Genomic DNA, 16,517 nt, shown 5'->3' with positions numbered 1-16,517 from the left:
ATAATATATAAACACATTTTTATTATTTATATGAGGAGGTTTTTAACTTAAACTCTCACAAGCGCTGAGTTGCTGCCCTAACATTTTAAATACCTTTTTATTTTCCACAGGTTCAGTATACAATCGTAACCCACATATCCAAGTCGTCTTCCCCTCTATACAAAAGAACAGACGTTGAGACAGAAATATTGTATCAAATACAGTGGGTGTAAAATAACAAAAAAAAGGAAGAAAAGAAAAAAAAGAAGAGAATGGGAAATTCTATTTGAAACTTACATTGTTGTGCTTCAGTTCAATCATCAGTCATGCAGGTGCAAAGAAAAAGAAGTAAACTATCCATTTCCCATGTGGGAAGGAGTATAAATAAGTAATATTTAAAGAGGAAATAGTCATTTCATTTTTATCATTTTGATGTTTGTGCATACTATGACTTATTTTGAAAACAATCTAATTTTCCATAAAAAAAAGGAAAAAAAAGGCGTGTAAATATTGTACAGTTCTTGATGAAATTCTTTGTCCTTCTGTACATTAACTCTCCTGTATTTGAGAAACAAATAAAATCTGCAAAGAACAAATGGTGTTTAATTTCCCTGCAGTGTGCACATGTGTGTTTGTGTCCTTGTGAGGACATTTTGACTTTGCACACCTCAAGACGGGACATTTGTTTTCACTTATTCAAAAGGCTTTTTGGGAAGTTTAGACATAGTTTAAAGTTAGTTTTTTAAGTAACTAAACCATGTTTAAAGTAAAAGTAAACCTTTATAGTTTTTTTTAATCCTCCCTTGGCCCTTCTTTCTGTAACATGATCTTTTTCGATAATCGACTGTTCTGGGCTGCGCGTACAGTCCGTGTGCGTAAATCAGCTTGTTCAAGCCTGGTTTGAGTTAATGGTAATTAGGCTCGGCTGGGTTGTGTTAATGAAACGGCTCGAGCCTGAAGTGAAAGTCGACATTAATTCTAACCGGGCTTTCTCAAGTAAGCGCAGATTTCCTTAGCTTTCCTTAGTTAATGGAAATCAAGTTGACTTGACATAAGCCAATGTTTGAGATGTGTCTTAAAGGTTGGATATGTAGGACACCCCCTTATTGCAAGTGGTAAGCCATTCTAATATTTACTTTCCTCTACTGGTAGCACAGTTGATCCACAATGATCTGCTGAAGGAGGAAAGTTTTTGAGTTTAAAGATATGCAGCCACAAGTATTATTTATGACATATGAGGTATGGTCTGGAATGCAACCCAGGCTAATTTAACGGGTAAACTTAAGACCACTCGCAAATAAACATGAATAATGTCTAACTCGTTAAATGATTTCCTTTTTTCTTTAAAAAAAAAAAAAAAAAAAAAGAATATCAGGCACAAACTTAATAATCAAAGCAAGGCATTATTTGATGTGCTTAAACACGTTTGAATTGCACCTTTACCTTCAGGGTATGGTGTCTGTCACGGGCCAACGTGTGATGTCAATGGAAGGTCCTCACAAGTATAGACATACAAACGCGCGTGTTCGACCCCACCTAGCGGACCAGCTGGTATAAAACCCAGCTGACGTCACATCTGGAAAACGAAACTGGAGACTCGGAGTTTCCCCAAAAAGACTGAGAACGCAATCGGGCTGGTATTTAGAGAGTTAGCAGCTGGGATTGAACGTTTTTCGCATAGCTTCTGATTCGCCTGCAACACAACACTGCTGCCACTTTTCCTGCATCACATGTGTCTGATTTCTGGCCCAGAAAACGACTGGCCTTGAACTCAACACCAAGCTGCACCGACTGAAACCTCGTCGTTACAGGTAGGAGCCTTTTTTTATGGAGCTACCAGTGTTGTTGAAACATTTCATGTGGGTTTAAATCGCTCCAGTAGTGCTTTGTTGTGAAATTGTGGACGGCCATTAAACCTATGAACAAATATGTAACTTGTGTAACTCCTCGGCTCTTATCTTTCCATATCTGTTGTCAAACATAATCACACAGCCACAGGATTATTTCACTACTGTTGTACTGTTGTACACAAAAAGACAACTTCTACTGTTTGTTTGTTGATTGTTTGTTGTTTGTATCCTGTTTCTATTTGAAGTGACTGTGAGTATTTCCTCTTCGTGTAACCTTATAACCTGTTTAACTTCTACTTGAAATGCAACAGTACAATGAAACAGTTCAGAGTAAACAACTATTATGCACCAGTAATATTAAATTACCGGCATTATGGGGGTGGGGTTGGGGTGGTGGATTTACCTGTCATGCTTGAATACATTTTACTGTGACAGTTAAAGATAAAGTATGCAGTATATATGTATGTATGTATGTATGTGTGTGCGATGCAGTATATATGTATGTATTACTCATATTGGACTGTTTGGTATTGAGTGCTGAACATCTGGCATCATATTCTCCTGCTTCCTCTTTCTTGCCATTTAGAAATATGAAATGGAAACTGATTCTTTTTTCCCAGCAGCAACAGAGTAGGATACTGCAGAAATCAGGATACTGTACACTGCTTATTTTTTCTGAAACCTTTGATAATGTAGTGGGAGTGGGAAAATAGAAAGTTATTCTAATAATTTAGGATCTTGCATAATTTTTCTACACTTGTTTTAATTGTTCATTAAAAATTGTACAGTTTAAGTATTGTTTTGTTTAAATTTTGTCTGTATGAATCAGGTTGAAAAACTAGTAAATAGCGCCCTCTACAGGCAAAATGTGTCCTTTGAGATGGACCTGAAAATTCTAATAAATAATATAAATATATAATATGGACGGATACTTAGATAAAAAATACAGATACATATGTATAACTAAGGGGATTAAACAGCCAGCCAGGCTTAGCTATTTTTATTTGAATAAAGCATTTCAAAAATTCTCCACCAATATAATATCATATAAGCCTTGATGACACTTTTGACATGACAGTTTTTCTCGCTCCTGCAGAGATGTCTCATTCCAAACCTCTGCTCATCCCGTGGCTGCGAACCCAGGTTGACAGCGGCAGGTATCCTGGTGTCAACTGGACAAACCCGGAACGAACAGAGTTCTCCATCCCATGGAAACACGCATTAAGACAGGACTCCTCCGACACTGACATTCTCATCTTTAAGGTTAGCACTCGTAAATATCATAGTATAAAAAGTTATCAATGGCAGAATGATGGGGAAATAATCATATACATGAATTTGACCGAACTTATCCCTTGTGTTCATGGCATTTTACACAGTGACAGTGTATTAAACCTTTGGCCTGGTTTTTGTAGGCCTGGTCAGAGTCGAGCAACAATGGCCAGGCTCAGGGAGACCCGTCAGTCTGGAAGAGGAACTTCCGCAGCGCCCTGCGAGCCAAAGGCTTCAAAATGGTTAGCGACAACAAGAACGATCCCGCTAACCCCCATAAAGTGTTTCGCTGGCCGGAGGAGGTGACATCAGAAGGTGAGGATCCACCACGGCGTCCATAGACAGTCACCATTTGGTCCTTTTAATGTAGTGGATAACAGGCAAGTTAAAAGAAGGAGTCTCTCTTCTGTATTAAAAATGACCTACTATAAAAAATAACTGAATTAAATGTTTATGTATTCACTGGCACCTGGCATTAAAATTGCACACAAATGATACAAAAAAGATTGCTCTCCCCCTTTTCTCTCTCTCTCTCTCTCTCTCTCTCTCTCTCTCTCTCTCTCGCGCAAAATCCAAACACACATTTCCATTTGTCTTGAAGGTTTATTCATGCAAAGTTATTCAGCTTGTGTCTTAACTATAATCCCAGGAAAGGAGTTTGTGCTGCTTAATGTACCTTTTTTTATTAGCTTACATAATCTAATTAACACAGCATCAGTTAATTCTTCATATTACTGTACTGTTGTTGATTGCAAATTAGATAAATACAAAAATCGGGTAATGCATTAGGTGACACATGTGCTCTCATGTGGGTTATGTTTGAATCTGAACTGAAAAGCACCTTTCTATCAGTGCGGCCACAGACAGTACACACCTGATCTCCTCCTTACCTGATTTGGATGATCTCGTCGCTATCCGTCCTACATGCACTTCTGTCTGGATTTCCGTTTCTGTGGTTGAGATTTGTCGAGGGGAGATGCAAATGCAGAGCATGCAAGTGAATACCATTTGTGAATGGGATTATAAGATTAAAGAGGTGTTTCTGAGCAGAATGAATGATTAAAAGATAGTAAGCAGAGTTCTTTGCTTTCACTCTCAAAGCTAACTCTTCTGCTGGATCCCAGGACAAAGATGACTTTGATTTGTTCCAGGATTGTGTCCTTCCTACACAAGAGGTAAGTAACTAAGTAACTGTGTTTGTGGTCTTGACTTGTAGGAACACAGGAAGTTAATTGTAAATGCTGTGTAATTATGTGACTGTATATGAACTCATTCATCACTGATGTGTATGTTCTGATATCTCAGAGCCAGGTTATCCCGTGCTTTGATGACTGCCTCTACCTTCCAGGAGGAGTTGTATTTTCAGGTAATGGATACCCTCTCATACTATTTATTTTCTCCAGGCATGAATTATTTATCTTAGACGGAAAATGTACAGGATGATAAATGTTCATTAATTTGATGTTAAAATGTGCAATCACTGTCTGAATATTTCTGAATCAATCAATATTTCCAGCAGAATCCACTATCAATCAGGACATTCTCCAGGAGTGTCTGAAGGGACTGCAGATTGGCCCTGAAACAGGTAGACTTATCATCTGTGCTGATCATTACCTCCTCACTGCTGCAGTATGAGCAGAAAACAAAGAGTAACCAAGGTACTTTCCTAGTTACAGTTTTTTATTTTCTTCAACTTTTCCACAGAGGGAACCGCAGGCTTTGAGCCTCCTCCCGAGCAACAGCAGCTGCCGAATCAGGTTGTGATTGGTGGATACGCGTTGCCTGGGCAACAGCAGTATCCAGTAACGATTGAGGGTGCAGGCGGTGAAGCTGGGTTGCCTGAGCAACCAGCACCTCCAATGGGGGGAGCTGTAGGAGGGGCCTGTGGTGGGCAGCTGGCGGAGCAGTTCCTACATACCATGAACAAGACCAGCGATGGAGATAATTTCAGTAAGTTGATGGATGTCGGTGTAAAAAAAAAAAAAAGAGATGTGGAATTTACACTGTCACTCAAAAATGCCCTCTTGAAATATTAAAATATTAAAATTTTTAAAATGGTACTAACTCCATAAAACTACATGTCCTGGTGTGGTGTTACATTTTTGCCCTGTGTGAAGAGCAGAGCTGTGAAACACCTTTTCTCCTCTCTCTGAAACCTTAGAGACTGAGTTCAGGATATCAGTGTACTACAGAGGAGTGAAGGTGTCTGAGCAGCTGGTTGAGAATGAAGCTGGCATCCGCCTAGTCTACAGGTAACATCAAAGTAAAGTTTTCATCAAAGGAAACATGTCTGATAAATGTTGAATATTTCCAGTTCAGCTTCAAATTGAGTGCCATAGTTACATATTAGATATTTGTTAAATGGCTGTAGCTTCATCATTTAGTAGTACCAATCTTATGTAACTCGTGGCAACAGAGCGAATGAGTTTATTTCTCAAAGTTATTCCTTTAGTGTCCTCAGGGCCTCTGCCAGTCACACAACCTGCTGTTCAATTATCTCAGCAATCAAATGATTAAACGTTGTCTTCACATCAGCCCTGAACCCACCGGGAAAGTTTTGGACTACGACTCAGGCCTGACCTTGGTCTGTCTGCCAAGTCCTGGGGCCATGTTGGATCAAACTCAAGCCAGTCTGACCCAACGCATCCTGGACAAGCTGGGCAACGGTTTGGAAATAGGGGTGTCGGGACATATGGTGTACGGCCTGCGATGGGGTGAAATGAAAGCGTTTTGGAGCTTCTCTAAGTATGACCGGAGCAGACAGCCCCAAGAGATTTCCAAACTGCAGCCTCAACCACTTTACATGTTGAAGGAGTTTGTGCGAGGTGGGTGAAAGGAACAAATGAAGCAGCTTTTTATTAACGTGCCTGTGAATAAATGTGAAGTACATGTTGGCTTGATATAGTGACTGATTGTCCTATCCCTCCAGGAATATTGGACTTCATTGAGGGGAAAGACAGCCCTCCCTGCTCCCTGTTCTTCTGCCTCGGGGAGAAGTGGCCTGACCCAGACAACAAGCCCTGGGAGAAGAAACTCATCACAGTGGAGGTGAGAGAACCTTTAAATTATTTAAAATGCTCAGACACTGTTGTGCTCTCAGACCTTTTTAAAGCAGTATCTCAGTTTGGCAGAATATATATATATATATATTTATTTTGCTGGCATATAGCTCTATCAAATTTCATGAGTGATCAAGCCCCAAAAATTGCCCACTCAAGGAGCTGTAGTCAGCAGCACTTTTCACGGGGCAATTTTGTTTCAGTATTGATTAATAGCACTGAGGGAACAAAGCCTGAATACCAGTGGTGACAGCCGATCCCTCAGGTGTAAAAAGCCTTTTTTTGCTCCCGAGCCGTTGCTGAGAAATGAAAAGCTTATACAAAAAGTTACGTTAAAGAAACCAACTCAACACATCTCATTGCTCAAACCGTCTCGGCAGTTATGGCTTACGTCAAGCTCAAATTTGCCGTCTCGCCCTTGTCATTCTTGTCATGGCATCTGATTTCTGCTCCTTGTGTTTTTTGTCTTTTTTTGTTGTATTTTTCGTTCGGTCTCAGGTGGTGCTGACTTCAATGGAGTTACTGAAGAATATGGCTGTTGATGGTGGCGCCTCCTCCCTGAAGTCTGTAGAGCTGCAGATGTCACTGGAGGAGATGATGGAGTTGTGCTGACGTACTTTACTGAGCCTGAAGAAAAGACATTGTTTACTCCTTTCTTTGTTATCCCTACACTTGACTAGAGAATCTCAGAATTAGTCATAGTTACATGTTTTATTTACATTTTTTATCTAGATTTTAAACCCAATAGAAAAGATCTAGTAATAATAATGATTTTAATAATTGCACCAGTGCTGGTGCAACTTTGCTGGTACTGCTCTAGGGAACAAAGCAAATATGTTTAAAGTGAAACTTGTACCAAGGGGCTCTAAATTAACGCACACCTTTTTATATTTTTTCAAGAAATACTGATCAGGACAGATATGATAGGATCTTCCTTTACATTAGTGATGTTATTGGCGCTAGTGTTACATAAAAATGAAGACCACATTCCCAAAACACCCCACTGCAAGAAAAAGAACTAAAGAAAAGAGCCCCTTCAATCAGGTCAAGAGGTTCACCCATTCTGCTCTGGGCTTTAATAATGTGTTTGTGATGAAATAAGTGCATTCCTCTGATTTTGTGCATTGTGCATTTTGTGTATGAAATGTGAAATGCCGCCCAAAGGTTCAGTCATCTTGTTGATGATCTAATTTCTTCATTTGTTCACAGTATTCATGCCGTGTAGAGCAGGTATTGATGTACATGTAGGAACTTAGTTTCACGAGGATCCGCCTCAGCAAACCTGAAATACTGTGTTAAACAGTAGAATGAAGATACTGTAACAAAGACTAAAGCCTCTGAATGGTTCAGTCACGGTGAAGATTACACACTGAAGATCAAGATGATTCAACAACACATGATCAGAGCATCGTCTGAATGCTTTTTATGTTGTGTCACATGAGATTTATGGTACAATATGCTCAACATACACCTGAGCACAAGGTGGATTTGTGCTAAAAAAAACATCAGAGACTGCAGAGAAAAGTAAATGCTGTGCAGAGAAAAGTAAATGCTGTGCAGATGTTTATTTCATCATGTTTTATTTAAGGGTCACAACTAACCTGACTCTGTGTACTAGATGTGGCCTGTTGGAATTTACTCTACAATAAGATTTCAAGGCTTTAATCAAATATTTTAGGATATTATCATGTTATTACCATGACATCACTTCTTACTCAGGACTTACTGTCAATTCAGACTGTTATTCTTATCTCAAACCAGTGTAATTTACCGCTCTGTTATTATTATGAATGCAATGCAGAAGAAATAAAAAAGATTGTCCAGTTCCATCATGGCTGACTGGGTGTGGATGAGAACTACATCACCTTGCTTTCATGTTGTGTGAACATTTACAACAAATATTTTTGCAATGTCAAACTTTAGAAACTGAACATTTACAAAAAATGAATGAATAAATGGGATGAATGGATTTGACATGTTTCAGTTCTTCTCTCCTTCCTCTGCTTCTGCGTCATTCTCTGACTCAGACCTCCCGTCTTCAGTGAGGGAATTTTCTCTCAGTCCCGACACTGAGACCAGCTTCCCCTCTGAATCCACTCCCATCGGCTGGATGATGCTGTCTCTGCAAAACACACGAGGTGTAGAGGAAATGGACACATTTCACTTTAATCATCAGTAATAACATTGTTCTACTTGTGCTCATTTGATCTATGCTTGCTCTCAGTCTTTTTGGAGAGGGCCCTTTTTCATTTTAACCTGTTGCCATTAAGATTTATACAAAATAAACTTGATTTAGGGATCTCTAATATTTCTGATGGTGTCAGCTCCATCATGAAGTCTGCAAATATTAAGAGGAAATAGTGACAAAGATACAGAATAACTCAGTGTATGATATGAATAGATATTAAGATTTCACATGTAAAAAAAACATAAGGGATAGAACAGACTTATATCTAATATATGTGAAATAAAGAATAGAGTCCCATAGTCTTTAAGATGTTAGAATACTTTGATAACTGAGATTTAACAGAAACTGCGGCCTCTTTATTATGTAATAGTTTCAGCAGCAGTTAAATACCTTACCTCTGCTTTATTTGAAATGAAGTTTGGGAGTAAAAAGTTTTTGGGCAAAACTCTACTTCTAGTTTTACAGTGCTTTCAGTGCGTAGTTATAAATCTTTCTCCCTGTAATTGTTTCCTCGTGGATTTATTGAGACCAATTGAGTCAGATTTGCCTTGTCACAGCTTTTTAAGACTCTTTTACATCTTTAATACCATTAGTAAAAAAGACGCAATATAATATCTATAAGTCTTTGTCGTTTCACTGACCTCGACAGCTTGTTAAAGAGCATGATCAGTCTCCTGGCCTCCTCCTCCTTCTCCTCCTCCGTCATGCCCTCCATGGGGTCTGAATGCTCTGCCTCCACCCGCCCCGTCACCGGGTTGATGCGATCTTTGACCTGCCGGTACTCTTCAGTGTCAGAGTCAGAGTCGCTGGAGTACTGGGCGTCAGAGCTGGAAGTCCTGGACCCCTGGCCGCCCAGCAAACCCCTGGTGGCCAGCAGGCCGGCCGCGTTACCGTAACCTGTGTACTTGACAAAACGCCTGACTGGAAGAAGAAGTGAGGGTGAAAATAGGAGATGGAAATTAGAAAAGCTACAAAAACATTTTCAACACTCCCACACAAGGGGGTGATTGATCACAAATGAATGTTGTGCTGACAACAAAACCAAAACCACTGAAATGTATTTCAAATTCTACCATAGAGCCCAAATCTTCTGATTATGTCAGGCTGAATTTCAAGAAATGTAAATAAAGTCAAAAGAAGGATATTTCCATTCCATTGTACAAGCAGCAATTTAGATCTGTATATTTTTAAAATATTGCATCGATTCAAGGATTCAATTGATTTTAGAGCAAATTTAAGAAGATGACAAGGATTGAAGGATTTAAAAGAGTACTACTACTAGAGTTGTAAAATTGTCTCGACCTTTGCATCTGTATCAGTTTTTTAAAACCACATCATAACAAAAGCAAAGCACACCGGCTGTTTTGATTTTTATGACTAGACTTTGTCATTTAATCTCCTCATTAATCCAGAGAACGTGATAACGTCTGGTTTTACCATTTTCCTTGCAGAGGACAAAGATGAGGTCGGCAGCACAGTGTTTGAGGTCTGTATCCAGATGAGTCATGAGACGGATCAGACGACTCTTCACTGTGGAGCCTTCCTCCGGCCTGTGTGATACATCTGTCAGAGGGGGCAGGATCTAATGATAGGGATAAATTCCAATTTCAATTGTCTATGGTATTTGAAAAAAAATCTGGCTTTAAATTTAATCAACATATCGTGAGATGCAAAATGTGAAATGAGCTTTCTAAAGGAGTCATGTTTTAACGGGGGTTATTACATGTTTCCTGATGTAGTGGCGCGTTTCTCTGTGGGCCCTGCAGCTCTCTGTCAGAAGATTGAGTATAGGTGTGAGCTTCTCTTTGATCTTATCACCCTGAGGATAAAACAAACAAGGAAGGCAGCTTCAGGTTATTTCAGTATTACCAAACAGTCTCGCTTTAAAAATCAAAAATGTAAACTTTTTAAAGGAACAAAAGGGTTGCTCCAAACATCTCCGCCATTCTCTCCATACGACTTTGGCCCCTCACCGACTCCAGACGTCTCTCCATGAACGTCAGCAGGGTGTGTACACAGTCCATGTTGACCCCCTGGCACTGCTCTGAGTTGGGCCCTGGAGGCACCATCAGCAGCACATCCAGACACTGGAGAGGCAGCGCTGTCAACAGGTTGACTGTGTGACTGTGGCATTGACGGACGATTACAGGAATGGGGAAGCACAGAGACAGTTATATACTGGTAAACACAGAACTCCAGTGAGTGGGAAAAATACTACTAACAATAAAGATGTGATAAATTCACTGTTATAAAGTTAAACTGAGATATAGAATGAGATGAATGAAATGTTATAAAGTAAGAGTGAAACCAGCAACTTTAAATGCATCTGCATCATTATTAATAATGTTTGTCACTGCATATTTCTTTCTGTCCGTCTTCACTTTGGTTTATGCTCACCCCTGCAGTTCATCCGTGTCGTCCGACAGCATGCACTTCCTCATCAGGCAGAGACGCAGGATTGCCACCAGGTGTCGGTAAAGAGCTGCATCATCCTGAGGGAGGAGAAAACATTTCTCTCTGAAGAACAGTTGAGTTGTGTGGATAATGTATACGACACAGTTGAGGGACAATAAAGGTCAAGGTAGGGAAGGTTTTGAGTTAATCTGTTCTTTAATGCATTTGAAATGAATGTATTTCCTCGAAGAGAGACAGAGATAATGATAGATATCAGATGAGAACAATAACACTTAACTGTATTGTTTTGGCCATTAAGTTTAACATTAATGATAGGCTGTAAAAAAAAACATCATTACAACAAACGTTTCTAATATCTGAGATGTTCCAACTTCATGTGAACTACTTCTTCCAGCTACTTCTATTACACCTGAAGGATGACAGGTTGATATACCGCACATATTCACTGACCTCGCTTGGCTCCTGCCTGTGGGTGCTATAGGTGATATTAAAGAGGATTTTCAGTATCTCTATGATACGCTGAGAGGCTTCCAGAGAGATTGGTGGTGCTGCTGGGTGCAGCACACACTCATACTGCTCCTTCCACTGAACCTCCAGGCAGCTCTCCATGGCTGCTGTGAGGATGGACACCCCACCCTCCTGGAAGAGTAAAACAATGTGTGAGAGCAGGAAGGACAGTACAAGAATCTGGGTCTGTTCATATCAGTATTAGAATAAACTAAATCATATTAGTCATATTAGTCTAAGTCATATTATTGCAACCATAATATATTCTGCACTGTGTATTTAATGCAGTAACTTTGTCGTAAGTGTGGTTGTGTTACCTGTTGAAGCTGAGTGCTGAGCTCTGGCCGCAGTGCAGTGATGAGGAACATGAGGCGTAGTTCATAGAACTGAACACTGGAGGGAGAAGAGCAACTGACGCTTGAGGATAGACGCTCAGTGAGACCACACATGAGCCTGGGGGAAAGAAAAAAGGAAAGGTGCAGATTTGTACAAAAGCCAAATGAAGGCTGTGACTAATTAGCGAAACACAAAAGCCAGATCGCCAAAGAGTTATCGAACACTCATGTCATGTCACTGCTTTCTCTACAGTGGGTTTCTCCCTTTGCGGCTGTAGAAAGCTGGTGCTAAATACTGAGGCTGAAAAGAAGTGATTCAAAAGGGTTGACATCAGAGCTTGGTATTTACCACGGATGAATAACAGGGTTTGATTGGAATTATATTTTGCTATTTTTATTCTATTGTAGCTATAAGAAACTTCATACTGTCTGCTGCAGTAAGAAACAGCTAAATGGGCCCAGACATGCAAGGCCAACAGCTGTGTTTAACTGGATTGTTGTGTGTGTCTGCGACTGATTTGTAAACCCACCTGAGACCACTGAACCTCTCCTGTGCCCAGGTGCTGTTGTACACCACATTGCACAACACCTTCATGGCCTCTTTTCTCTGAGCCTCCTCTCCCGACTCCGTGTCCTCCTCCTCTTCCTCCCCCTCCATCTTGCTTTCCCTGCGGTCCCTCCTCCCTCGCTCCAGCACTTTGTGATGGACGCCGCCTCTGTGCATTTCGTTGATGCTGGTCCTGTGGCTCCCAAGCCAGCTGATGCTGTCCAGATCTCCGCTGTTGGCGATGCTGATGTCACTCTTGGTGTCCTCATCAAAGCCAGAGCACTCTTCATTTTGGTCATAGGCTTCAGCGTCACCTTCATCCTCATCGGTGTGGCACTGCAAAACTTTGGCCTCAGCGAGAGAAGCAATGATGTTGTCATAGAAATCAGAGTCTGGGTCACTGGTTTCATCACTGGCATCACTTGTGGTCAAACCAGCTAGTTTGGCCAGAGTCAGCAGAGCGCTGTCGGTCACCAAGGGCCCCAGGACCTTTTTGTCCCTGGACAGGATCCTCAGGGTGCGCAGAGATACTCTTAGGAGACGACATTTAACTCCTGTTCTTATAAACCTCACCAGGACAACAGCTAAATTCTGAGGACAGGAACAGAGAAGTAGACATTTAGCTAAACAGTATTCTTCAGAGGAACAACTGACAACACCTCTGGGTGTGCAGAAAGATACAGTGTCAGTTACCTGTCTGAGGATGAGGCCTCGATCCTCGTGGTCATACTCATCAAGGTCAGAGTCAGAATCAGCGTACTCCCTCACTTTATTCTTCCTGAACTGGTACAGCAGGGCATAGAATGCATAAGATCAAATGCCTCACACTTTATTACAGGTTATGAATAAGTTAAGGGCTTGTTCTTGTGTGCATCGAAAAGCAACACTCAAAACTGGCGGCACTGTACCTCTTCTAGTTTTCTTTGCTTTAGAAGGTGGACAGTCCAATTTCAGTGAGCAATGCAGCAGAAGAGAGAGGAAATGATATCAGCGCATATTCATAAAGCAGAGATAAACAGCACCACTCTGATTCAGGGGCCACATTCACAAAGTGTCTTACCTTACTATTAGAAATCCTCTTAAGAGCAATTCACAAAGCTGCTGAGAGCAACTTTTACTGAGAGAACTCCTAAGCTGAGCTGAATTAATTTATTAACTATGTCTGCAGTGATTGGTTGACAGAGAGTGGTCCGTGTCATAAATACATAGGAGTATGAAAAGAAGTTGATTGGAAAAGACAAGATTAAAAAATAAAAACCTAACTGATATTTAAAAACTAAATTAAAATAAAAATTGTAGTAAAATTAAACTTAGAAATTAAATTAATTAAAAATCGAATTAAATTGGTTATTTTTTAAATTAAATAATTAAATCAACTTATTCGATTAAAAAGAATTCAACTGATTTAAATTTTAAAAAATCATATTAAAATCATATCATATTGACTTAATAATGTAAAAAATGAAATTGAATATTATTTAATGAAAAAAGATAAACAGATACACAGACTTTTAAAAGGTCACTATTTTTGTATTTTTCCAAAACACTAGCACAATGATTGTGAGCAGGTTGTAGTGATTTAGGAGTCCTCAGGACTGCCTCTAACTTCTCTTAGATGTAGGACTTACATTTAGTTCAAAAATGTTTTGTGAATTACTTTAAGACAGAAACGTATTGGAGTCCCAAAGCTAGGAGTTTCTTCAAACTCAGCCAATTAGAAAATGTTGTTGTGAAAACGGCCCAGATCTGCTGTTCAGTGGCTGCAAATGACAGAGCGGAAAGTGTCGAATAGATTAACATGGAGTATGCTGGTTATTCAATCGCTCTGCCTGGGCTCAATCTGCCTGAGCATGCAAGGAGAGAGGATCAGGGATACAACTGATACAGCAGAATTACTAATCACAGACAGACTGTGGAGTGGGGGGAGGGAGGGGTGGAAGACATGGAGGAGTGGGGTGGGAGGTAACGGAGGTGAGGGTTAAGGAACACTAGGAGAACAGGGATAGGACAGTAAACTTAGTCTCTGTAAACGAGTGCAGCAACAACATAAACCAGCTCACTTTCCTTCGGTCCCTCTCCTCTGCATCAAAGAAGAAGCACTGGGCGTACTGTGGGGAGAGAAATGATTACAGAAATGATCTGCAGCAGTAATAAGCAGCAGCGTATCGTCCAGACATGAGAATGTGTGCGCTTCTGTGCGGCGTTACCTCTTTGTTGAACTCCTGCAGCTGTGTCTGAACACCGTTCTCATCCCCCTGCTTGATGCAATGGATAATCCCCTCCACGTCCACGTCCATGCTTCCTACACACAGAGAGAGAGAGAGAGAGAGAGAGAGAGAGAGAGAGAGAGAGAGACAGAGAGAGAGAGAGAGAGAGAGAATCATTTAGGCCATAACAAAATTAAAGTTACACAACAACAATGATGAGGATGGCAGAGGTTATGCATTATAGTGACAAAAACATATCTGAAGTATATGTTGTCTGTAATTTGCTTGTAAGATGGAAACAAGATGAAGTAAATATGAAATTAAAGAGCAGAAAAGATTCCATTCAGTAAAATACTCATCATACCATCACATCAAAACAACACTGTCACAGTCACATTAGTTTGATCTGATAAATATTTTCTGGCTATAATGAAAGATGAATCTCTCTACATGACAGTTCATACATCATACAGGAATGCATTCTGTTATTTTTTACATAACTAAATGGAGATACACAGAGATAACAAGAGTTCACTTTCACAACATCTATCTAAACCTACCTTGGACAATTCACTATCAGCCAGGTGATGTACCGTAGACTCTGCCAGCCCAAAGCGCTGTCACCGCTCCAACTTTACTGCAGCTTGTTTCCCCGTGTTTCTCAGTCCACCTATGCGCAGGCTGCTGTGTTCTGCCTTTGAATTTGCTCAGTTCACTTGCTTTCCAGTCACACTCATTCACTCAGTCTAACTCTCTCTCTCTCTCTCTCTCTTTAATCCACGAGAGATGCAGTAGCCATGGAGTGGTTATGGTTATAATCCACTAATGGACTCTAAGCTTATATCTCTCAGTGTTGACCCTCCGACCTTTCATAGGTTTTCCAGACTTGTGCTGCACAGCTATCTCTCTCTCTCTCTCTCTCTCTCTTTCTGTCCAGTTTTAACACACTATTTTTGCTCAAATCTGTTAATTGCTCAGGAGACAAGAAAAAAACCATTAAGATTTTGCTCATATCACGGTTCTCTAGCTGTTGCATAACCACACTGGAGCTACTGATGGCTAAGCCGGACTTGAAAAACATTGTGGCAACATCAGTATTTTTCAACTGATAGTTTACATCTTAAAACATCAGCATATTCATTTGGCAAAATCATTCATAAATGAGAATGCACAGTGAACTGCATTTTGTGCAATCATCATAACAATGTCTGTGTCTCCTCCCACAAGATGGAGGTATTTTTTATGGTCAATTCACTTGGAAGAGGTTATTTATCTTCTATAATACAGTATGTGTAACTGTGTATTATCAAATGTTTCTGTTCATAGTAAACTTTAACATTGTACTCTAGCCATAAGCCACAGAAGACACTAATCTACACCAGAGCAACTGCAGCAGAAATCAGTATGTGCCACTGGGTGACAGCAAACATATTGGAATAAAATATTCTGCTTTCATTCCAGTAAATAAGCCGTTCTTGTTTTAAGTTTAGCAAACCCACTTTCAATAGTTACAGTCAGTGTATGATACTTGAAAGTAGGTTAGCTGAAAAAGACGTTTACATTCTTGTAGCGAAGTGTCTTGAGTGACCTCTAAGATGAAAACTGTGAGAAGATGATATGTGAGTGAAAGACAGGCTTTCCTGGCAGGATGCTCACTCTTGTGCCCAGTGGGTGGAGGAAACAGGGCAGAGAGGCTGAAGTGGCTGGCTGGTAGCTGCAGGCTTACAACAACAGGATGCACACTACGTCAGCAATAGCAGGAGAAAAGTCAGAGGAGTCCTGACAAAGTGCTCTCCTGGAAGTAAACGCATATGAGATACAAGATATCAACAAGTCAGGAATACAAGAGGCTGATGAACCTCAGTGACCTTTTACAGTTAAAGAAAACAACCGTCGAACTGACGTATGCAAACCATGACTATCCGCTTTAATCATTCTGACACAGGCTAACATCATAAGTTGCTCTCACAACACCTGGGACACAAAATACTGTATGCAGCCTAAAGTCATGAGCCCTGTCGGCCTTCAAGGGTCAATCCACTGTGTGTGTATTTGTGTGATGCATATATTCTCATAAGATGAGTCCCCACCTAGTGTGACTATTTTATATGATGCAAATTTTTTTTTTAAGGTATTGAGTGTGCTCAACGAATCAGCT

General features: G+C 40.3%; 2 protein-coding genes across 3 annotated transcripts; one reads left to right on the top strand and one right to left on the bottom strand.

Annotated features, from left to right (window-relative positions):
* Nucleotides 1-1,553: 1,553 nt before the first annotated feature.
* On the top strand, nucleotides 1,554-8,134 carry LOC111219805 (interferon regulatory factor 6-like). 2 transcript variants are annotated; one of them, XM_022742599.1, is made up of 11 exons: nucleotides 1,554-1,790; nucleotides 2,926-3,092; nucleotides 3,245-3,416; nucleotides 4,203-4,276; nucleotides 4,407-4,467; nucleotides 4,621-4,686; nucleotides 4,806-5,051; nucleotides 5,263-5,353; nucleotides 5,637-5,926; nucleotides 6,031-6,149; nucleotides 6,659-8,134. In XM_022742599.1, the coding sequence occupies exons 2-11, from the start codon at nucleotides 2,928-2,930 to the stop codon at nucleotides 6,770-6,772; spliced, it is 1,398 nt and encodes a 465-aa protein (XP_022598320.1). In that variant the 5' UTR covers nucleotides 1,554-1,790; nucleotides 2,926-2,927; the 3' UTR covers nucleotides 6,773-8,134. The 2 variants fall into 2 exon arrangements, with proteins under 2 accessions (XP_022598320.1, XP_022598319.1); XM_022742598.1 differs by having other exon boundaries at nucleotides 4,618-4,686.
* Nucleotides 7,569-15,219, bottom strand: LOC111219804 (synembryn-A-like). The gene is made up of 14 exons (XM_022742597.1): nucleotides 14,920-15,219; nucleotides 14,360-14,454; nucleotides 14,213-14,260; nucleotides 13,061-13,078; nucleotides 12,846-12,935; nucleotides 12,136-12,743; nucleotides 11,588-11,723; nucleotides 11,214-11,402; nucleotides 10,746-10,840; nucleotides 10,322-10,472; nucleotides 10,072-10,167; nucleotides 9,786-9,930; nucleotides 8,990-9,269; nucleotides 7,569-8,282 (listed from the first exon to the last, which is right to left on the bottom strand). The coding sequence occupies exons 2-14, from the start codon at nucleotides 14,447-14,449 to the stop codon at nucleotides 8,141-8,143; spliced, it is 2,088 nt and encodes a 695-aa protein (XP_022598318.1). The 5' UTR covers nucleotides 14,450-14,454; nucleotides 14,920-15,219; the 3' UTR covers nucleotides 7,569-8,140.
* Nucleotides 15,220-16,517: the final 1,298 nt, after the last annotated feature.

The sequence above is a fragment of the Seriola dumerili genome, unplaced genomic scaffold (assembly GCF_002260705.1).
Source record: "Seriola dumerili isolate Sdu_G_001 unplaced genomic scaffold, Sdu_1.0 BDQW01000068.1, whole genome shotgun sequence".
NCBI lineage: Eukaryota > Metazoa > Chordata > Actinopteri > Carangiformes > Carangidae > Seriola > Seriola dumerili.
The sequence above is the reverse complement of the archived record's forward strand: the minus strand, read 5'-3'. Positions and strand labels throughout refer to the sequence as shown.